Source organism: Setaria viridis, chromosome 7, assembly GCF_005286985.2.
Source record: "Setaria viridis chromosome 7, Setaria_viridis_v4.0, whole genome shotgun sequence".
Classification (NCBI taxonomy): Eukaryota; Viridiplantae; Streptophyta; class Magnoliopsida; order Poales; family Poaceae; genus Setaria; species Setaria viridis.
In genome coordinates this window covers 22,932,927-22,954,396 of record NC_048269.2, presented here as the reverse complement: position 1 = coordinate 22,954,396, position 21,470 = coordinate 22,932,927, and the positions used below count along the sequence as shown (strand labels likewise).

Sequence of the window (21,470 nt, the reverse complement as noted above, 5' to 3'; positions counted from 1 at the left end):
TTATATAAGAGCAGCCACTTATGGTAGCAGCAGGCCCCCGCTGACCTCGCGCGATCAGGGGGCGTAGCGGATGCGGATGCATGCCGCCGACGGGCGGGGCGCCGCGAGACGCGCCAGCCGGGATCGTGCGGCTCGTGTTGGGGGACCTGCTGGGACAGCCCCTGCGCGCTGTCACGTGGCGCGCTGCTTCGCTCGCGTGGCCACTGGTGCATGGAAGATTCCCGTTTCGGTTCTCCCACACGGCCGCACGCCGCACTGCCGCAGAGCGCATCGCCCAAACACAATGGCTGCGAGATGAACCGGAGCTCGCCGGCGTGGCGCGCTGGTAGGGTGGGCGGCGGCTTCGCCGTGACGGACGACGATACGCGTTGGGTCCGCGCGCGCCCATGCCCGAGCCGGTACCCGTTGCTGGATCAGCACGCATGCGCAGTGCGGTGCCTGCGCCGGAACGCACGGCCGCTCCAGCGCACGCCCCGTGCATGGCTCGGCGCGGCCGCGAATCTGTTGCCGCTGCCAGTCGGCCGCCGTCAATCCGTCGTGGCCTAAAGCCCCCCACCGGCCACATCATTTTCAAATGCGCCTTCTAGCATCTTTGAAAGTCAAAACCTTTGACTATACCAATATCATACGAGTGCATGTACATCTGAATCTCAGTCATTAGCTCATCGGTCCCATCACGTTCGTTGGTGCGAAAGCATGGTCCGTTGGCATGGCGCCGTGCAAATATTGCTTGAGTATATCTGAATCTCGTACCAGCTCATGTCTGCAGCTGTCACAATCTGCTGCCGACTTGCCGCCAGCGAGATCGACAGACGACAGGGGCGTGAGCAAGTCACAGGATAAACAGAGATGATCTTGGGTACGAGTACGTCACTACGAGGAGGAAGGATCACCTTCCCTACTAGTTTACTGAATACATAGTTCAATGCAGAATTCAAACACAAACTTAGCTTTTAAGCCTCACTCTCACACACTTCCACCCAGGGCCGACAAGCCATACTCCCACACACACTATCTGGTTAAGCTTTGTGTCACCGCTGGCGCCTTCTCTTTTCTCGCTTTTTTTTTCACCTTCTGCTTTCTCTGCACTTCCATCAGTGGTGGCAGACTGAAGTAGCAAGCACATCTTTGCTGCAAAAGAATGCAATCCATGATGTAATGAAACAAGTTAAGCCGAATTCTACAACCGCCTACCATGTCAGATATACCAGGCATGCGCATGCACGGACTGCTACTGCTATTCCCCGGCCGGCCACCAGCAGACGCAAAGTACAGTACGCATTTGTATGTTCCAGTACCAGTAGCATGTCGCAGCGGACGCGGCTCGTTGCGAAAAATCTCTGTTCCGGAACGGACTACAAGAGCAACCGGCGCGCCGCGTGCCTTCGCACGCTGACGAGGGAGACGTCGTCCAGGACCGGTCCGCACAGCGTCCCGTCGGGCTTCATGTGGTGGTTGTAGCTCTGGAACACCACGCGCGTGAGGTTCGCCGCCGCGGCGAACTCGAGGCTGGCGCGCTTGGACCCGCCCGTCCCGCGGGACTCGTACGACACCCTCGCCGTCGCCCGGGCGGCGTAGGCCTCCACGACCATGGGCTCCGCGCACCCGTTGCCCGCGTCCCCGACGGAGAAGGACAGGCCGTACCACCGCCCGGGCGTGGTCGGCACCTCCTGCAGCAGCGCGGCCTCCCTGCCGGCCACCAGCTCCACGCCGCGCGCGCCGCGCGGAACCGCGTGGTGCGCCGCGTCCACGTACTTGACCACCTTCGTGTCCGACATGACCATCCACCCCGGCAGCGGGCACACGTCGTCCTCGTCCATCGGCGGCACCAGCGCGCCCCACGCCGTGTCCGGGAAGATGAACGGGCCCTCCTCGAAGTCTCCGTTCCTCAGCATGTTACCTGCAAGAAGCACGTGTTTGATTCAACGCTGGGACGACAATCCGATTCTACTCTTTCCGAAATAAGACATTTTTTGTCTTGAAAAAGAATCTTGGAGGTCGGAATGTTACCCTTTTCGCGGCGTGGAGGGCTGAGGTTCTTGATGGCGATGGAGTCGATGAGGGGGCCGCACGCCGGGTCCTCCTCGATGCCGGGGTTGTGGATGGTGAGCCACACGGTGCTGTGCCGGGCCTTGAAGGCGAAGGAGTAGGAGTCCCAGCCGCTGCTGGTGTACACGGTCTGGATGGGGAGGACGCTGGACTCCAGGCCGACGGAAACGTTGAGCTTCTCGGCCTGGGCGCAGGTGCGCGCCGCGGAGAAGGTGATGGAGTAGTACGCCTTCCGGGTCACGCTCAGCAGCTGCCGGATGGTGGCGTCGTTGCCCAGCCGCACGGCGCGTGCTCCTTCCGGCACCGGCAGGATCATGTCGTCCTGCTTCTGCCCGGACCCGATGTACTCCACGAACCCTGAGATCTCCCAGTTTGGCATGGCGTTTGGACTCGTCACCCTGGTGCCGTTCATCTGGGACGCGTCCGGACCCTGCTCGAAGTTGCCATTTGGTAACAGGCCTGGATACAAACAACGAACAAGTTCTCTAAGAGTTTACAAATAACTGACACAACCTACAAACCTAGCAAACAAAATAACGAATTACGTGATAGAGAAATGGAAAAACGATCTACTATCCGACACCTAAAGAAATAAATTAGCTATTTGGAGCAAATAGAAAAAAAATGCAAGGCACTTTTATGCCGACAGTGATCCAATCCAACAAAACGCTTCCTCGGCAATACGCTTGACTAGGACTGAAGCCTGTGACGGTTTGCCATTGAAATCCCTATTGTTCTGCTCCGTCCAAATCTTCCAAACTGTGAGCATGACTAGTGAATCGAAACCTTTTCACGACGACTTGGTGACCAACTTACAACCCTTGAGCCACCATTCTAGCAGCGTATCCTCTGTCTACGACATGAGGGCTTGATGCCCAGAGGCCAGAGCGGCCAGAGGGATGCAAGTGCAACAGCCTGGACCAACATTCTCGGCTGAACACACACATCCAAGTAGTAGGTGATCTACGGTTTCAGGATCTCGAGAAAAAAAAAGAGTACAATTGCCATGGCTCGATAGATCATGCCTGCAAACGCTATGAGGATTTTAAGTTTGAGTTCTTTTACTGTACATAACAAACTAATGTTTTTGACTTTAGCTTAAAGGTCAAACATATATGATACTAAATACAGTATTGTGAAGTTAGTAGTTTCATGGCTGTTCCGCTGACTATAGTTTAGCTCAATTTAAGCAGCAAACAAACAGCACTCCTCTTCTAAAAAAAAAATTCAGCACTCCAAGGTTAGTACTTGACACTTAGACAAGATTAAAACTAGCAACAAGCCGAACAGGAGGCTAGCTTGATCAGTTGTCAGTAAGTAGAGTGCAACTACAGAGAGAACAACAAACTGCTTTCTTTGTGAATTAGCTCGGGAACTTTACAAGGCGAAATCTAAACCTGCCAGTTTCCAATCCCAGCAAAGGTGAAGTCCTCCAAGGATCTTACATTTACAACATCCATGCAACAGCAAGCCCATAATCAGTTAATCACATTACTACATTAGAGAGCCAGTTCGCGAGATCTCACCGTCGGTGACGACGCCTAAAGCCGCTCGAGCAGCGACGCCGACGAGCAAGAGCAGCAGCAGCAGGCGACGCGACCTCGTGCCGCCCGTCATGCCGGCCGGCCTCGCTTCTCGCGAGCTCCCTCCCCTGTTCAGGGGCGTGATGAACACTCGAGCTCAACGGGGGGATCGATGGAACAGTCACGCGAACAAGGCCGTCTCGCGTGGCTCAACTTATAGAGCTAGCGTCGCGGGGGAGCTACCGCTCGGGGCTCGCGGGGCATAGGAGCCGAGGGCACCGGGCATCTCGGTCTTGAGATGAGGCGAGATGGGCCGGCCGGCCTGCCCTTCTTGGCAAACCGGGACCCTCAACTGCACGTGGCACTCGATAGCATACAGATCGAGTAGCCATTAGTGGAAGATTAGGCTTCAGCTCGATCGCCAGACGGACGTTGGCGCCCAGCTCCGGTGCGGTCATGTCATGTGCTGAACCGCTGGCCCTCGGCGACCGCCGCGCTGGCAAAAGGTCTATCGGCCGTGGCAACGACGGGCCAGGGTCATGTTGCGCAGGCAGAGTCAACTCATGTCTGCCACGGGCAGGGGAAACACCGTCGGTAATGCACGTGTGTGGTATCTCCAACGCGATCGATGATCTTGTTTCGTGTTGTTACGAAACAATGGCGTGCTTTGTTAATGAGAATTGAGCAACAACTCAAAATGTAAACCCCCTACCTGAATTACTGCTGACCAACAGCGTTTCCAAAGATAAAAAATGGTGGCCTATTGGTCGGATATCGGTCACATAACGCCGGAGCAAATTCTGACCATAGATGCGCCTTAACAGCTACTGGTACTACCGATACAATTCTGAGCCGACGAGGCAAAAAGCTGGTACATGTTTTCACGCGGCAAATCGAATCGAACTACATGAACAGGCGGCGCGCCGCGTGCTTGTGCACGCTGACGAGGGAGACGTCGTCCACGACCGGCCCGCACAGCGTCCCGTCGGGCTTCATGTAGTGGTTCATGCTCTGGAACACGACGCGGGTGGCGTCCGCGATCGCCGCGAACTCGAGCTCCGCGCGCTTGGACCCGCCCGTGCCCTGGGACTCGTACGTGACCACCTGGCTGGAGTACGCCGCGGACGCCTTCACGGCCAGGGGCTGGGCGCAGCCGTTGCCCGCGTCCCCGACGGAGAAGGAAAGCCTGTACGACCGGCCGGCCACGGTGCGCGCCTCCTGCAGCAGCGCGCACTCGCTGCCGGCCACCAGCTCCACGGCGTAGGAGCCGTGCGGCACCTTGTGGTGCGCCGCGTCCACGTACTTGACGGACTTGGTGTCGGACATGATCATCCACCCCGGCAGAGGGGAGACGTCGTCCTCGTCCATCGGCGGCACCAGCAGGCCCCACGGGTTGTCCGGGCCGATGTACGGGCCGTCCTCAAAGTCTCCGTTCTTCAGCATGTTACCTGCAGGCGCGAGTTGGGTGTTCATCAGTTTGTTCATCGTCAAAGCAGATGATATTTTTGGAGGGAATGAAACCCTTTTCGTGGTGTGGAGGGCCGATGGTCTTGATGGCGAAGGCGTCGACGAGCGGGCCGCACGCCGCGTCCTCCTCGACGCCGGGGTTCTGGATGGTGAGCCACGCGGTGGTGTGCCTGGCCTTGAAGGCGTAGGAGTAGGAGTCCCACCCGCTGCTGGTGTACACGGTCTGGATGGGGAGGACACCGGACTCCGGGGCGACCGACACGTTGAGCTGCTCGGCCTGCGCGCAGGTGCGCGCCGCGCTGAAGGTGATGGAGTAGTACGAGCGCCGGGCCAGGTTGGTGAGCTGCTGCCGGATCGACGCCCCGTTGCCCAGCCGCACGGCGTGCGCGCCCTCCGGCACCGCCAGGACCATGCCGTCCTGCTGGTTCTGCCCGGACTGGATGTACTCCACGAACCCTGAGATCTCCCAGCAGGGTATGGCGTCCTGCCTCGTCACCCTCGTGCCGTTCAGCTGGGATGCGTCCGGACCTTGCTCGAAGATGCCGTTTGGTAATGGGCCTGGACGTGCAACACCCGGGGGCCGGGGTGAACAAGCATGCAGTTAGTAGGAACTCATAGTCATACGATGAACATTCAGAAATACCGGAAATAGCATTCCTGTCACTAGGCTAACTACCAGCTTTCTGTCTTTGGTGCTTATATACGTGCATAGATATTCAGAAATAGGAAAATGCCATTTAGTTTTTTGTTGGATTATAAGTGTAGCATGACCTGATTGTTGCAAATGCATTGCAGTGCAGACTCGTGATTCAGTCCAACTGAAAATGGTCAGCAGTGCAGTGGACACCGACTTCAGAAAGAGATGATCATGTTCTTCTATGCCAATCGTGCAAGTAAAGGAATGCCAAACTGTACACCACCAATCAACTATTCTCAAATTTCGCAAGCCCCCTGATTAGCGACCACTTGTTGTTTGGTACTCTTACCAAGACGATTAGATCTTCGTATACTGAGAAAGCCAGCTTAGGTCCATGGTAAAAAGAATGATTTCACAAACAGATCAGTCCCTGGCTCCCTGTGCATATATTGGAGTTCGGAGCTACATGTGCATGCACTCTCTCCTACCGGCTACCGCACATTGCTATTCTCAATAGAGTGTCAGCCTGTCAGGTGCCTTCTATTATTCCATTCCAAAGGGGCCTATTTTACAGTCATGGTTGTAGTAAATTACTCCCTCGGTTATAATTCTCCGTTACAAATGATAACTCATAACAATTTTTTTAGGGTCAAATTATTTTATGTTTAGCCAAAATTATAGAGATGATCATAAAGATTTATAGCACCAAATAGATGTACTTAATGAAGAAACTAATGGTACTTATTTGGTATCATGAATATTAATATGTTATGGTATAAATTTGGTCAAACTTGACATGCTTCGACTTTCCAGAAAGTTGGAATGACTTATAATTTGGAACGGAGGGAGTTAATATATTAACCAAGTCAACGACTCAATGCTCACTTCGCACGCAAAATGAACGTTCTGGGGGGAAACAATGAATTAAGTGCACTAGTACAGTATTCTGAAAAGTAATCTTATGATTGTTCTGCTAAGTTTCAGTTTCTTTTCCCAATTTAGACAGCACCTGGACGTTAACAGGCATAGTAAAACTAGCAATAAGAACAGGAAGTCCTGTCGTACTACTGGTCAGTATTACTGCTAAAAGTGAGATAAAAAAATAACAAAACTTCTGTCAGCGTGAGGTAGCGCTGGAAACAGCCTATGATCTGAATGGCAAGGCCAGAATTAAATCTACTAATCTCACTGTTCTCATTAATGTCCAGAGCATGGCAGCATGCAAGGTTCCAACAAAGCAATGTGTAATCAACACTTCAGCATTGGGGAAGCAGTTGGCGAGATCTCACCGTCGGCGATGCCCGAAGCCACCCCAGCAGCCGCGCTGACGAGCACGAGCAGCAGCAAGCAGCGTGTGCTCGTGTTCTCCGCCATGCCGGGCTCCCTCGTGAGCTCTTCTCAACTCTTTCCTTGATCGATCGATGGGACAGTGGAACAGTGTGGCGGACCAGTGCCGTCGCGCGGTTCCACTTATAGCTCGGCCCCGGGAGTCGCGGAGCACGAGGAGAGGAGCTGCGCGCGGACACCAGGCATGCAATCCGCCTGATCAGATCGATGCGTGTGGCGTGTGAGATGATGGCCGACTGGCTGTCGCTGGCTGGCCCTTCTTGGCAGCTTCGGATCTCGGCTGCAAGAACACCCAGCGCCCGCTCCTGCGCGTGGTCAGGTCACGTGGCGTTGTGTCACTTGGTACGAGAAGCCATCGCTAGTGGAAGATTCGAATGCGGTTCTCCAGACGGCCGCGGCGGTTACACCCAGCCCGGTTGTATGTGCCGGCCCTAGAAGGGGGCGGTCGGAGCCAGTGACGACGCGACGACGACGACAGGGGAAGCGTCGGCGGTGTGCTAATGCTAATGGGCTGGGCCGTAGGAATAGGATATTCAGTCACGCAGGTCCAGTTATGTCAGGTAATTTCATTAAAAAAAAAAACGGGGCCGGTCTCGCTGGGAAATCCTATACATCTTCCGCAAGGTGGGAAGGGCCTCAAACTTCCACTGTTGGAGATTCGTGCAAGCATCTACAACCGTCGGATCTGCTGCCTTCGTCCTCCGCATCTCCTCTGCCGCTCTGCGAGCGCACCTTCGCTCGCGTCGGCAATGCCGCCGTGAGGCTTTAGGGTTAGGGTTTTGGGGCTGGGGCCTTCTTGCGGCCGCCGGCTTAGAAGGAGGACCGGGGTGGCCGGTTGGCCCGGCGGTGGAGGCAGGCGAGACGGCGGTGGGGTCGGCGGGAGAAAACTAGGGGGCAGGGTCGGCGGCGGGGGACGACGAGCTGTGTTGGCTGGAGCTTATGCGACGGTGGTGGGCGGAGCGATAAGGTGGCGGCGACGCCGCTGTCCGCGGGTGGCGGAGGCGAGCGGCGGGGGCATCACACGCGCGGATTGGTTCGCGTGGCGGGGGTGGCGGTGACAGGATAGCCGCCGAAGCCGGACAGTAGGCCGGCGGGGCGGGGGAGCACTGGCAACGGAGAAGATTCGACGCTGGGGCGGCGGGAACAAGCGGACGGAGGAAGAAGATGCACAGTCATGGGCCTAATAGGCTGTGCGATCATATAGCATCCCATCTTCCGTGCGATGTATAGGACTCCCCGGTCTCGCTCGTAGGTTTTGTCCCGTTTATCTTCTTGATTGATAGGATAGCCTTGTCAATATTAGGTCTTCGGTCTTCCACAGACATTTGTTTTGATGAAACGTCTTCCACAGACATTTGTTTTGATGGAACGTCTTCCACAGACATAGATGTAAGTATGCGGCGTATGATGGTGTATTGGTGTGTGCGAGTGCTACATCTGTTGTATTGCGTTTAAACGAATCACATCGCTCGTATTATAGGACATGGTCAACGTGATTGGGCAACCGTACAAATGAAATCGCGGAAAGATACACAAGCATGTAAACCATATGCATGCACTAGAACTTGGATTCCGGTGTTCCACCATCACGCCTGCGCCTCCATCACCGCAACAAAGAAGTGGTTTCCTACTTCGAATATTCTGTTTCTATGGTTCTATAATTTTTTTTTTGAAAAATTTGCAGGAGCACTGCATTGTCTATGGTTCTATAATGGCAACACAGCTTTTCAACATTCAAAATCACAGTTGTATTTGGATAAGATATCTCTTCAATTTTGTCTCCAATGTCTATTCTAGTGCTACCATTTAAAAATAAATAAATTTCCATCCATGGAGGAAACACAGGATCACAGGCACATGAGTGCCATGCAACCGGCCCGGCATTGCTTAGAGGGTGTTTGGATGCGAGGTGCTAAATTTTAGTAGGATCACATCAGATGTTCGGATGCTAATTAGGATGACTAAATATGAGCTAATTACAAAATTAATTGCACAAATGGACAGATGGTCCATCTAATTCGCGAGACAAATCTATTAAGCTAATTAATCCATCATTAGCAAAATCTATTAAGCTAATTAATCTATCATTAGCAAATGGTTACTATAGTCAAATCATGGACTAATTATGTTTAATAGATTTGTCTCGCGAATTAGACTCCATCTGTATAATTAGTTTTATAATTAGACTATATTTAATACTCCTAATTAATATCAAACATCCGATGTGACGTGTGCTAAAGTTTAAGCAGGATATCCCCTTAGTTGAGCCATGCATGGTGCCACAGTGTCCCTTCACAGAAGCAACCGGCGAGCCGCATTGTTGCGGAAACCGACGAGCGAGGCATCGTCGACGACGGGCCCACAGAGAGTGCCGTCGTTCTTCATGGTGTAGGCCATGCTGACGAACACCACCCGCGTCTGGTTCGCGATCGCCGTGAACTCGAGCGCGCCGCGCTCGTACCCGCCCTTCCCCTGCGACTGATACGCCACCTTCACGCTCCCCCGCGCCGCGTACGCCTGGACGGCCAACGACCCCACGCACCCGTTGCCGGCGTCCCCGGCCGAGAACTCGAGCCTGTAGGGCCGCCCGGGCACGGTGCGCACGTCCTGCACCAGCGCCGTCTCCACGCCGGACACCAGTTCCACGGCGTGGGCGCCGCGCGGCACGGCGTAGTGCGCCGCGTCCAGGTACTTGACGGACTTGGTCGATGACAGGACCATCCACGGAGACAGCGGCGAGTAGTCGTCCTCGTCCAGCGGCGGAACCAGCACCCCCCACGGCGTGTCGGGGAAGATGTACGGCCCCTCCTCGAAGTCCCCGTTCTTCAGCATGTTATCTGCCAGGAATCGGGGCAATTTTCAGCATTCCGTTTCTTAGAACATGAGTGGAATTTGAATGGCGAAGCACCGGCATTCATTGAGGATTTAATTTGTGGCGGAAGTTAGAATCTATACTCTTGGTGCGCTGAGGAACCTGGAGAGTCTTGATCGCAAACGAGTCGAGGAGGGGGCCGCAGGCAGCGTCTTCAGTGACACCGGGGTTGTGGACGATGAGCGTCACGGCGCTGCGCCTGGCCTTGAAGGCCCAGGAGTAGGAGTCCCAGCCGTTGGCCGTGTAGACGGTCTGGATGGGGAGCACGTCGGACTCCGGCGCCACCGTCACGTTGAGCCGCTCGGCCTGGGCGCAGGTGCGCGCCGCGCTGAAGGTGATGGAGTAGTACGCCTTCCGGGTCACGTTCAGCAGCTGCCGGATGGAGGCCTCGTTGCCCAGGCGCACGGCGTAGGCGCCCTCCGGCACCGGGAGGATCATGTCCCCCTGCTTCTGGGCGGGCCCGATGTACTCGACGAACCCGGAGATCTCCCAGTGCGGGATCGCGTAGCGCCCCATCACCCTCGTGCCGTTGAGCTGCGACGTCGCCGGCGCCGCCTCGAAGTTGCCATTCGGCAGAAGGCCTGAGAAGAGCACAGCCAGCATACAACTCAGAACTCATTCGTGTGTGACACAGCAGTACAGCACGAGACTGGGGCGTCACGTGCCTGCCTTGAACAGAACCAGCGTCTTGAGAAATCGATCACGCAGCCCCTAAGACATCCTGTTTGTTTATAAAAAAATGAAAAATAGTTTACGAAAGACACGGAATGGGAGTGCAAGCTCTCACCATCGGGGATGGCCGCAGCCACTCGAGCAGACACAACGCAGGCGAGCAAGAACAGGGCAGCGCGACGGGCGTGCTGCACCACCATCTCCCTTTCCATTCCCATCAGCCGTCTTCTCCGGCTGACGGAGTACACTGAAAACGCTGTTGTGTGCTCCGATTCCGGTGGAAGTTGGAACCAACACAAACGGATACGTACTCGCCTTGTTTGCAGATATATAGTTATAAAAGAGGAGACGTGCTCGGTGAAGTGTGTCTCGAGGCTGGATAAATCATGGCCAAGTTGTCCTGCGAGCGTCTTCATCAGGAGGCTGAGCGGAGCGCGCGCCGGATCGAGATGGTTGGCACTTGGCACTTGGCAGCCAGGCATCGTCTACGTCGTGAGGTGCGGTGCGGTGGTGGACTCACTGGACGGGTGGTGACTGGGGATGGCGCGGCTAGCCTGCGCCTGCGCCTGCTCACATGGACCTAGGAGTAGTTTAGTTTGAGAGGCCATTAAAAGCTTCTTGAATCCCACACAACAACAGAGAGCGTAATCTCAAAAAAAAAAACACAACAGAGCGTGTGCGGCCGATGCAGCGCTAGTTTTGGGCTTGCTACCTCAGGCTCGGGCCATATAATATAATATGGTAATGTGTCCAGCTAGGATAGGTTAGCCCACTAGAGAAATGGGCCATATTGGTACTCTCCTTAGAGTGAAAGGTTTGTACTCCATATGTCCATTAACTTTCAAAGTGATTATTTAGATTTAGGGTTTAACTTATTCATTTCAAGTGCGAATCCAGATCTATGATTGATCTCGAATGAACTTAGAATGAACTGCTTCCCAAGTTAAAGGACCTAGGTGATCATTTTGAAAATTTATGGACAATGTGGGAATGTGGGAATAGTTTAATGACCTACAATGCATTTCACTCTTATTTTATACATTGAGTGTTTCGGCTGTCGGCAGATTGATGAGTGGATGGACGACTAGAGGGATCGCTGGTGAAACGACAACATTCAAAGGGGTAAAAATTCACTGTAGTTCAGAGTTAACAAAAAATTAAAACTTAGCGCATCTTTTGTTTATGTGATGATATACTATTTCACAAAATATGAAAGATTTGGCAATTTTGTTATCCACCAATACATATTCGCTCGAAAGTTGACATCTTCACGTGAATTAAATTATAACGGCGAGTTTGATCAACCACAACTTCAGCGACAATATGTCAAGACATGGATGTGCCATGTTTACTTTGAAAATAAAAATAAAAATGTGCGTTTAGATGAATCTTCAGCGGTTTTCAATCTTTAGCCCATATTCAACAAAGCTGCAGCCGTAGATGACCATGACTAACGTAAAAAACATAAGAGATTTGTCATAAGGAACACAAAAGGAGGAAGTGCTGCGGACGAATCTATCTAGCTTGTGGACACGCCTCGTGAAACTAGAAACACTTGTTGAAATGAGCAATGCGTGCTCACAATGCAAAATTCAAAGGACTTGTCTTGCCACTTAATAGCCCCAAAAAGACTCTTATTTATACCGCTAGATCTAAATAGCCAATTAGTAGTATCGTACATGAGTGTGGATGGCACCTTGCACGATTTCATATAAAACCAGTTCAATTTTCTATAAAACTTGAGAAAAGAAAAGTCTTGTATTCCGAAATATGGATCAATGTACAAGCATTCTAGCAAAGCATACACCAGGGCTGCTACAACAAGTCTGAATCTCAAACTGTTCATCTTGTTGTTTTGAGCACATCCGCTGGTTCTTCTGTCCATGCATGATACTAATCGAACTGTAGTTTACACCGAGACAGAAGCAAACACATTTCGCTCAAAAAAGAAAAACAAAGATGCAAGTAGACATATATGATCACCGACTCACCGTGCAATCTTCCCAACTTTGGTTAAGCCCAAAGCATTCAAGCACACTCGCAACCATTCACATTAACCAATGAATGAATCCTGTCAGTACTATCACAGAAGCAAGCGGCGAGCGCCGTGCTTCCGTGTGCACACGAGCGAGACGTCGTCGACGACGGGCCCGCAGAGTGTGCCGTCGCCCTTCATGTTGTAGGCCATGCTGACGTAACACCACCCTCGTCTGGTTCGCGATCGCCGTGAACTCGAGCACGCCGCGCTTGTGCCCGCCCTTGCCCTGGGACTGGTACGGCACCCTCACGCTCCCGCGTCCCGCGTACACCTGCACGGTCATGGCGCCCGCGCAGCCGTCGCCGGCGTCCCCGGCCGAGAACTCCAGCCTGTACGGCAGCCCGGCCACGGTGCCCACGTCCTGCACCAGCGCCGTCTCCACGCCGGACACCAGCTCCACGGCGCGGGCGCCGTGCGGCACCACGTGGTGCTGCGCGTCCACGAACTTCACCGACTTGGTGGACGACATGACCATCCACAGGGACAGCGGCGAGTACTCTTCCTCGTCCATCGGCGGCACGAGCACCCCCCCCCCCCCCCCCCCCCACGGCGTGTTGCGGAAGATGTAGGGCTCCTCCTCAAAATCTCCATTCTTCAGCATGTTATCTGCCAGGAATTTCAGTGAGTTCTCAGCGTTTTCGTTTGCGCAGTCATGGCGGCTTCGATTTGGTTGAGGTTAGAGAATCCTTACTCTTGCTACTCTTGGGAGGCGGCAGGGTCTTAATGGCAAACAAGTCGATGAGGGGGCCGCAGGCCGGGTCCTCGGAGACACCGGGGTTGTGGACGATGAACGACACGACGCTGCACGTGGCCCTGAAGGCCCAGGAGTAGGAGTCCCAGCCGCTGCTGGTGTAGACTGTCTGGATGGGGAGAATGTCCGACTCGGGGGCGACCGTGAAGTTGAGCTGCTCGGCCTGGGCGCAGGTGCGCGCCGCGCTGAAGGTGATGGAGTAGACGGCGCCCCGCGTCACGGGGATCCGCTGCTGGATGGAGGCCTCGTTGCCGAGCCGCACGGCGTAGGCGCCCTCCGACACCGGCAGGAGCATGTCGCCCTGCTTCTGGCCCGAGCCGATGTACTCCACGTACCCCGAGATCTCCCAGTGCGGGATCGCGTAGCGCCCCATTGTTGGAATTGATCGTGCTTAGTCAGAGGACGGGCTAACAGCTACCACGTTGTCCTGGTCAAGAACAACCAACTTAACTAATGGTTTGGTCGCCACCGTCCTCCCGTGATGGTGTCCGTCGCTCTGGAGTTTATTGTCGCCACGCCTGCTTCCTCAAGCAGGCACGGGGACATCAGCAGCCCTAAGGGCATCTACTGATCCCATATATGTAAATGCAATTAAGTCTTGATTAATTACTATCTTAGGTGTTCCTGCAATTAGGCTATTAGATCCCACAAATTAGTCATTCTAATTTCTAACACCCATCACCCTCGTGCCGTTGAGTTGGGACTTGGGCGGCACTTGCTCGAAGTTGCCATTCGGCAGCAGGCCTGATCATGTAAAATCAACTTAGTATCGCGACATTTTCAGGCGCCTACTCTGAAAAATGCTAGCGTCGTCAGAAATCGATCGGTGGTTCTCTTCAGCTCTCTTGTCCTGAAGGCAGGATTGAAGGAGCCGAGCCCCGAATTGCAGTAAACAAACAAAAGCTAAACTACCTCCAGCGTACTGGCTACTGAGTACAAAATCAAAGCATAGCTGAGGTAAAGACAATGACCGAGTGACAAGCTCTGATCAGCGACATTCTATCAGTTTACGGCATCAAAAGAATGCACGAAATTCGACACGGTATGCAAGCTCTCACCATCTTGGATTGCCGCTGCCGCTCGAGCCGCCAAGCAGACGGCCAAGAACACCGCAGCGCGGCGGATGTTTCCCGCCATCACACTTCTTCCGATCAGCTTTCGCTCCTCCGGTCCAAGCAGCACTCTGAACTCTCAAGTACTCAAACGGTAAACCCAGAGTCCCAGATGGCAGGTACTACTACCAATGAACACAGCTCGTGGTGATGTCTAGTTTCCAGTTTCCACTTATAGGGGAGACGCGCCGCGTAAAGAGAATCTTGTCGTTGGAATCACCAATCATGGCAGCCAAGTTGGCCAGGTGCGTCTTCATCAGGCCGGCCGAGCGGAACGCGCGCCGGATGCGCGGGCGCTTCCACGGTATAGGTGATTTTTTTTTTGAAGTAACAGGAGGGGCGCACCCCTACTGAAAACGGTATAGGTGATTGGGCACGGCATGGACGGCGTGACTGATGCCTCGCGTGATCAGTATCGCATGGCCGTCCTGTTTGGAGTAGTTTGCATCGCCATTATTTTGAACGGTCTGCATCGGCATTTCACTCCATAAATTACAGGGTGAACTGAATCCGAACGGCCGTGAAGAGTGCCGGGAAGTGCTCGACGCTGGCGCCGATTGTGGGCTCGGGCCATGATGGACTACTAGGGTCACAGCCCATATAGCCATATGGGTTTTGGTTGTCTGCGGGGCAGATGCTCTAGCAGAAACACGTGTAGCAATGTCATGTGGCTCAGTTTAAAAAAAAAAATCTGAAACTACGCTTTAAGACCTTTTTTTTTTCTGAAAATTCACTACGCTTTAAGACCTAGTACGCATTAAATGGAGCACGAAGGGTTTGGCATATTTTGATGGTGTAATATTTGGGCTTCGACCACCACTGTTAAATTTGGCCTTACCAAATGGCTATATATAGAAAATATGAGCCACATTGATTTCAAGCCATTTTGGCCACTCTAAATGGTTTTGAATTTCTTTTATATAGTTATTAGCCAGCCTTGTACCCCTTCCTCCTACTAGCATATCACCCCTTTTCTTGAAGGTACTTCTGAGAAAAAAATAATAACATAATGACATGACATAAGTCTGTAACCTAATCGGAGAAAAACAACCAGCCATAGTTTAGCAGCTTGTCATTTAGGCTGAGTTTACACATGACTAATTTTCAAGTCTCAAACAATACAAAATAAATAAACTTTACATCTCACAACATAAATGGAATTGAGTTCACATCTCATAATTAGTTTGGAAACTAAACTGAGTTCACACCTCAGAATGAGTTCATAATTCACATATCATCTCGGAGTTGACCTCAAATAAATGTTTATTTTTCTTATTGGGATTCAACTCCTTGCTAGCCGTTTTGCTCGATGATGATTGGTATCACAGTGTGGTGCTAATGTTGAATTCAATTACTCATCTCTAGCCAACATTAAGTTAGTTAAATAAAAACTTTTTAGATTGTAGAAACTGACTTCAAATAATAATAGTTCATATTTGTTGGTAATTTATCAAAGTATCTGGGTGGCTGCCCCGCAAGCCAGAGGGACCGAGCCATTGTTCTCATTTCCAGTGACTAGCAACAATCTGTACGTCAGCTTCTCACCAGCGAAGCAGATATTCTTAGCCGCTGAAGGTAGTGAGTGACGCATCCGGCGGGGCGCCCATCCTGATAATTCGCATTAACAAATGTCGCGGCGCTGCTATATGAACTCCACCCCTACTTCGGCAGCGAGGTCCTCTGGCATACAACCCTTGCCACAACGGTGGTGGATTTGGCCATGACTTTGTAATGCGTGTGAGCTATGCATGATTTTAAACTTTTAGGGACTCCAAATGCTCTGCAACCTATCATTGTTAATCTAAATAGTGCTAATCTAAATGGTGCTAGGATGTCTGCATCTTTTCCTCCCATGGTATCTAAAGCAACGTTCATTCGCAGTGGGTAATTTATTTAGATGATAAGCACGGATAAGTTATATGAATTTGTCCCCTCCCCTTTACTCTAGGCTAGGTTAATAATTGTTTGTTGCTTTAACTTGGGGGCTCAGTTATAAGCCGGTAACCAATCTCCACACGCACTAGAATATACTCACCCATCCAAAATTATAAGTCATTCCAAGAATCTTGGAGAGTCAAAGTATCTCAAGTTTAACCAAATTTATATGATAATATAATAACATTTATGATGTCATCTAAGTATCATTAGATTCTCCATCAATTATATTTTCATAGTATACCTATTTGATGTCATAAATCTTTATAATTTTCTCTATAATTTTGGTCAAACTTGAGATGCTTTGACTCTCCAAAATTCTTGGAATGACTTATAATTTGGGATGGAGGGAGTATCTAATTAGATTGTTCCCGATCTCCTCATCCACTAGAATGTATTTAATTATAGTATTTTTTCTACTCATGTATCAAGAACATTCAATCCCAACGATATCTTAAGCTCATGTCCTAACCAAAATGTCTTATACTTTTCATCTAAAACAGTTCAATATATTCATTTTTGGAGATAAAAGGCACGAAGGAAAACTAATTTTTTGTCACTGTTGAAATGAGAATAAAAAATTAATTAAACATCGTTTACTAGATATATATCAAGATTGAGTTTTTTTTGCAAAGGAACTACTACTTTTGTTATTCTACAAAATATAGAAGCTAAATATTAAATTGATTAGTGTTAACTTGTCATGCCGCAATTCTAGGACCTGTTCCGGAGGGGTTTTATCATGGTCTTTATCATGGTCTCGGCATTGTAGTACAAAACCGTTCAAGAACTAAGACAAAAATAAATTAGAAGCCCAGTGAAGACAATTTTTTTTAATATATTGGCAGTGATTTAACTGGTGAAACCGTTGAAATCCTAGCTCCGCCACTGTCCATTAGAATGGTCGCTGCATTGTGGAGTTTCAATCGGGAAAGTTCTTCGTGCTGGTGCCTCCTGAACTAGTTGATCAATCGACCAACGAGGTCTCCTTCAACATAGGCATAGAGAAGATAAGTGTGATAAGTGTGTTGTGCATTATTCATCGCATTGATTCCCTTAATGGTCTCAAACTTACGATCTTGCAGCAACTTGACTGAAAACGGGGACATATGTTGCCCTCCGCTTATTTTGTTTTCATAGTAGAAGTTATTTACTTAGAATACTTGCTCTGTCACTATTGAACTGATTGCATGTAACATATGTCAAATTTGCGAGGCACTAACTTAATATGGTGCAAACTCTTGCTATAATTGTTCCTTTTCTGGATTAAGTACTAATATCCGTCCCTTTTCATTTGTTTTCAAGGCACTAACTTTACATATATCATGTTATCATTGTCTTTGAGTGATAAGTTTATAAGAAAGTTATCTTTATTTTGAACATTAAATAATCGTCCCCTTTTAAATCATGAATATGTTTACAATCCCTTAAAAATATATTTTCCACAAAATATGATCTAGTATGAAAATATTTTCATCCTAAACAGGACACTAAGAAGACATAAATTTGTAGTACCCCATAGGTACTCGAAGTCATCATTGGGATCCTTTGTCGGTTTTGTTCCAACCTGGTCGTAGAGCACCCCATGGCTCTACAGAGGTAGGTTACTAATATCCAATAACACCACCGAACAAGTTTAAGATCCGCTAGTGCGCTTTACTCTATATATTATTTATGAATTATAACAAGAAAATGGTTGCATGCCCTAAGGGGTGAAGACAATCAGGTCTCATACTGAGAAGAATTGTCAATAAATGATTGCTCACAACAAAAGAAGTGATGGAGATAATTGATACTGGAACCTAATTGCTTGGCAAGATGGAAGTGCCAAGAAGCTCCATGGTAGTCCATCATTAGGTAGTCGATTAATTTTTTTAAAGAACATCTAAACCATCTATTTGCCACAATATTATAGAAGCAAAAGAATTTGCCCAGTTCATAAGAAAGGAAAACTGGACAAAAAATCATATATGATACATATAAGGGGTAATCACCCTACCAACACCTCGCTCAGGTATGCAACACTGAGTACAACTAAAGAGCAACAACTAGTATAGCATGCCCACTAACAACTAGTGCTACCAATGTAGTTTTTAAGCGGGGCAACCGGCAAAAAAAACACAAGCACTACTCTAGCTATACCACTATACCGGGACAAAAACTAAACTCCTGAGACGACGATTACATTGGCACCACAACTTGACAAGGCAACTACCAATCCGATGGTACAACTCAAATCACTAGCTTATGAAAGCATCGGTAAAGAAAGTCGTTGCCAAGCTCAGTTGTAGGCTGCAACTATTTAACTCAGCACATCAACTCAATGTTGACAGCAATTAGCACGCCAATTTATGAACCGTAAGCGCACGGATCTTGTCGGATTTATGGCCCGGCAGTCCACCTAGGCGGTACGGTTGATTTGTATGCAAAGAGAATCGCAAGATCATGAACTTGATAGTAACGCAAGGCATAAGACACGGATATTTATACAGCTTCAGGCTGCTGTATCGCGTAACGCCCTACGTCCTATTTGGGGGGATTGTATTGCACCCTGCGCTTTGATGTTGGTTGTTGTGTTGAAGGATTGGATGTCCTCCTAGGGGTACCCCTACCTCCCCTTATATAGTCCAAGGGGTAGGGTTACATGGCAGGACCCCTAGTTCAGTTACTATAGATGAGATCTAGTCAGATTACAAACTGCTTGTGGGGATCCAAAGATTCTGCCTTCTTCATCAAATTGAGCCGGCCCACTAGTGGTCAACTGGGCCCTTCATGAGGGTACCCAAGTATTCATAACTGTCAGATTTGTTGTAGTTTTTCCCTTAGAGATTCCCCCAAGGTTTATCAATCTACGGGACAAGAAATTTGCACACTTAACTAAATACCAATCTATGTTACCGAAAGCTCTTTGTATTGGATAAGATTAGACTAACAAAAAACTAACCAATTTAGATTAAAGCAGATAGAGAGTAAAGGTGTGAACAAGATAGATAAAATGCTTGTCCTAGGGATCTAGGATCACTTGTAGATACAATCACCATGCATGAAAGAACTAGATCTAAGTGTTATTATGAGTGAACCATGCCCAACACTTTCCCTCTCGCATACTGCCACTAAACAAGGGTACTCAACTATTGGACAATAAGAGCACGGCATGATGATCGTTCTAGGTAAGCAATTAAGCAAGCCAAAGTAGCACTGGTCAGCCATTACATGAAAGAGCATCATCAAGATATGATTGATAACAAATAGATCTTAAACAAGATGTTCATCCATTACACATCAAGATCTTCCATACAACCCGAGGACAAACAGAGATTTTACCCCATAATCTTACACATGTTGACACAATTCGAGGTAAAGGACGCCCTGTAGATCAACTGGATTGAAGACGACGATGAACAGGGGTAGGAAAGCTCCAAGCCGATCAGCCTGGGCACCTCCAAGCCGATCGGCTTGGGAGGTTCTTGACTCCTCTGGTGCTCCGCTTCGCGTGGCCTCTTGTAGATCCAATCTTCTCTTCATTTTCCAATCTTGTGGTGGCGGTGGATGGTATTTTCATGGTGTTTTCCTTCTCTCTCCAACTCCTCTTCCTTATAATCCATGAGGGGGTATTTATAGTCTTTCGTAGGCGGCAGCTCCAGCTCAATGGTTGGTGGAAAAACTCATGATATACCGAGCCTTGGAATAGGTCAGGCCGATCGGCCCAAAGGGTCCCAGGTCGATCGGCTTGGGCCTTTTTTAACCCTTCTGGTCCTCTCCTTTCTCGTGCTAGCTTCCCTCAGTGGTCATGTCCAAATATTAATTAAGCTCTTTATAAAAACCCCATTTATTATGTTGCATTTCCTACCAAAACACAATATGCTCCAAAATACAACACACATACAATAATAGGGTTATTTCAAGTGCCAAGTGGCTGGTTAGTATAAGAATATGTATGAAAACACTAGTTAAAAACGAGCGTCAACACTCAACAGCCAACACTCATCCCCGCACACATTAGACGGCACACAAAAGCAACATGACATGATTGGTTGGCGGATCTACAAAATTTGTACATTGGTGTCACTAATCTCTAATCTTACTAAACATTTGGAATTAGGTGCTATGACACAATGATATTACACTGATAATTCTCCCAGAGCTACTAGCGTCCGGACGTCCCATATGAATTTTCTTACCAGATGATCCGTTGCAATATTGAAAATTAACTCATGCAACGTTAGAAATGACCGCTCGCAACACTTTAAAGACACGTATAAAAATAATTCTTTCGTCTGATTATAAGATAGAAAATTCCCACCGCAACATGAGACCATGTTACGCACATCCATAGAGAGTGATATCACATAGAAATAAAGTTTGCAACATCAATACTTACCTTTTGCAAGATTTAAAAAATACAATCATAACATTTTTAACATACTATTGCGTTCTAAAAGCATATTAATTTTTTTAAAAATATTAGTAAAATAAAAATAATTGGTTAACTAGACAAAAGATGCAACATGAAAAATCAACCATTAAATATCTAGAATATTTTGTTACAATACTCCGAAACAATTGTTGCAACATCACCTCACATGTCAAATATCCCAAAAATAACCACCTCAACATCACATATCAACTGAAATCCCTTACAATATTATAGTATACCTATCACAACAAAAAATACAAAAAAAAATTTCCACCGCAATGTCCGTCCTTAAGGTTAGATGATCTTTCCTACTCCGACATCATCATGTGTCTATTGCAATAAAATTAGAACAAAATTAGGTATAAAAAATTTCCACCACAACATGATCGATGAGTTGCGACATTCGATCGATTTTTTGTTGGCGGCATCGCCGAACAAAGCATTATTACCGTAATTCTTCAAGTTATTGGTGTCCTGTCACACCAGTGGTTATGCTGTAGCTCTGCCCCTTGGCCCATTTATAAAAGGGTGGACCCAGATTGAGAAGCATAATGCATGTAAAATGACATCGAGTGGCATCATGACAACCCGTGCTATTTGGGTACCATGGTGGGAAAACTAATCTCAAAATCACTCTTCGGATTCGAAGT

General features: G+C 49.3%; 3 protein-coding genes and 1 pseudogene across 5 annotated transcripts; all 4 read right to left on the bottom strand.

Annotated features, from left to right (window-relative positions):
• Positions 1-855: 855 nt before the first annotated feature.
• LOC117863207 (BIIDXI-like protein At5g11420) lies at positions 856-3,918 on the bottom strand. Of its 3 annotated transcripts, none has more exons than XR_004642162.2 (4): positions 3,576-3,918; positions 2,011-2,508; positions 1,195-1,900; positions 856-1,131 (listed from the first exon to the last, which is right to left on the bottom strand). XR_004642162.2 is itself a non-coding variant. In XM_034746823.2 (3 exons), exons 1-3 carry the CDS (start codon positions 3,664-3,666, stop codon positions 1,356-1,358), a joined length of 1,134 nt encoding a protein of 377 aa, XP_034602714.1. In that variant the 5' UTR covers positions 3,667-3,918; the 3' UTR covers positions 856-1,355. The 3 variants fall into 3 exon arrangements, 1 of the variants encoding a protein (XP_034602714.1); XR_004642163.2 differs by having other exon boundaries at positions 1,299-1,900; XM_034746823.2 differs by having other exon boundaries at positions 856-1,900.
• A 346-nt stretch (positions 3,919-4,264) lies between these two features.
• On the bottom strand, positions 4,265-7,493 carry LOC117863208 (BIIDXI-like protein At5g11420). Its single transcript, XM_034746824.2, has 3 exons — positions 6,966-7,493; positions 5,094-5,597; positions 4,265-5,020 (listed from the first exon to the last, which is right to left on the bottom strand). Exons 1-3 carry the CDS (start codon positions 7,048-7,050, stop codon positions 4,476-4,478), a joined length of 1,134 nt encoding a protein of 377 aa, XP_034602715.1. The 5' UTR covers positions 7,051-7,493; the 3' UTR covers positions 4,265-4,475.
• A 1,659-nt stretch (positions 7,494-9,152) lies between these two features.
• LOC117865296 (BIIDXI-like protein At5g11420) lies at positions 9,153-11,326 on the bottom strand. Its single transcript, XM_034749454.2, has 3 exons — positions 10,683-11,326; positions 9,979-10,476; positions 9,153-9,860 (listed from the first exon to the last, which is right to left on the bottom strand). The coding sequence occupies exons 1-3, from the start codon at positions 11,047-11,049 to the stop codon at positions 9,316-9,318; spliced, it is 1,410 nt and encodes a 469-aa protein (XP_034605345.2). The 5' UTR covers positions 11,050-11,326; the 3' UTR covers positions 9,153-9,315.
• Positions 11,327-12,312: 986 nt separating this feature from the next.
• LOC117865298 (BIIDXI-like protein At5g11420) lies at positions 12,313-14,748 on the bottom strand (annotated as a pseudogene).
• Between the last annotated feature and the right edge of the window lie 6,722 nt (positions 14,749-21,470).

What these genes read in the sequence shown, in the direction of transcription:
- LOC117863207 (XM_034746823.2), bottom strand. Translation starts at nt 3,666, where the DNA reads ATGACGGGCGGCACGAGGTCGCGTCGCCTGCTGCTGCTGCTCTTGCTC. An exon ending in TTTAGGCGTCGTCACCGACG is followed by an intron (nt 2,509 to 3,575) that starts GTGAGATCTCGC and finishes GTTTGTATCCAG; the next exon opens with GCCTGTTACCAAATGGCAAC. An exon ending in CCCTCCACGCCGCGAAAAGG is followed by an intron (nt 1,901 to 2,010) that starts GTAACATTCCGA and finishes TGCTTCTTGCAG; the next exon opens with GTAACATGCTGAGGAACGGA.
- LOC117863208 (XM_034746824.2), bottom strand. Translation starts at nt 7,050, where the DNA reads ATGGCGGAGAACACGAGCACACGCTGCTTGCTGCTGCTCGTGCTCGTC. An exon ending in GGCTTCGGGCATCGCCGACG is followed by an intron (nt 5,598 to 6,965) that starts GTGAGATCTCGC and finishes TTGCACGTCCAG; the next exon opens with GCCCATTACCAAACGGCATC. An exon ending in CCCTCCACACCACGAAAAGG is followed by an intron (nt 5,021 to 5,093) that starts GTTTCATTCCCT and finishes TCGCGCCTGCAG; the next exon opens with GTAACATGCTGAAGAACGGA.
- LOC117865296 (XM_034749454.2), bottom strand. Translation starts at nt 11,049, where the DNA reads ATGCCTGGCTGCCAAGTGCCAAGTGCCAACCATCTCGATCCGGCGCGC. An exon ending in GGCTGCGGCCATCCCCGATG is followed by an intron (nt 10,477 to 10,682) that starts GTGAGAGCTTGC and finishes TGCTCTTCTCAG; the next exon opens with GCCTTCTGCCGAATGGCAAC. An exon ending in GGTTCCTCAGCGCACCAAGA is followed by an intron (nt 9,861 to 9,978) that starts GTATAGATTCTA and finishes GATTCCTGGCAG; the next exon opens with ATAACATGCTGAAGAACGGG.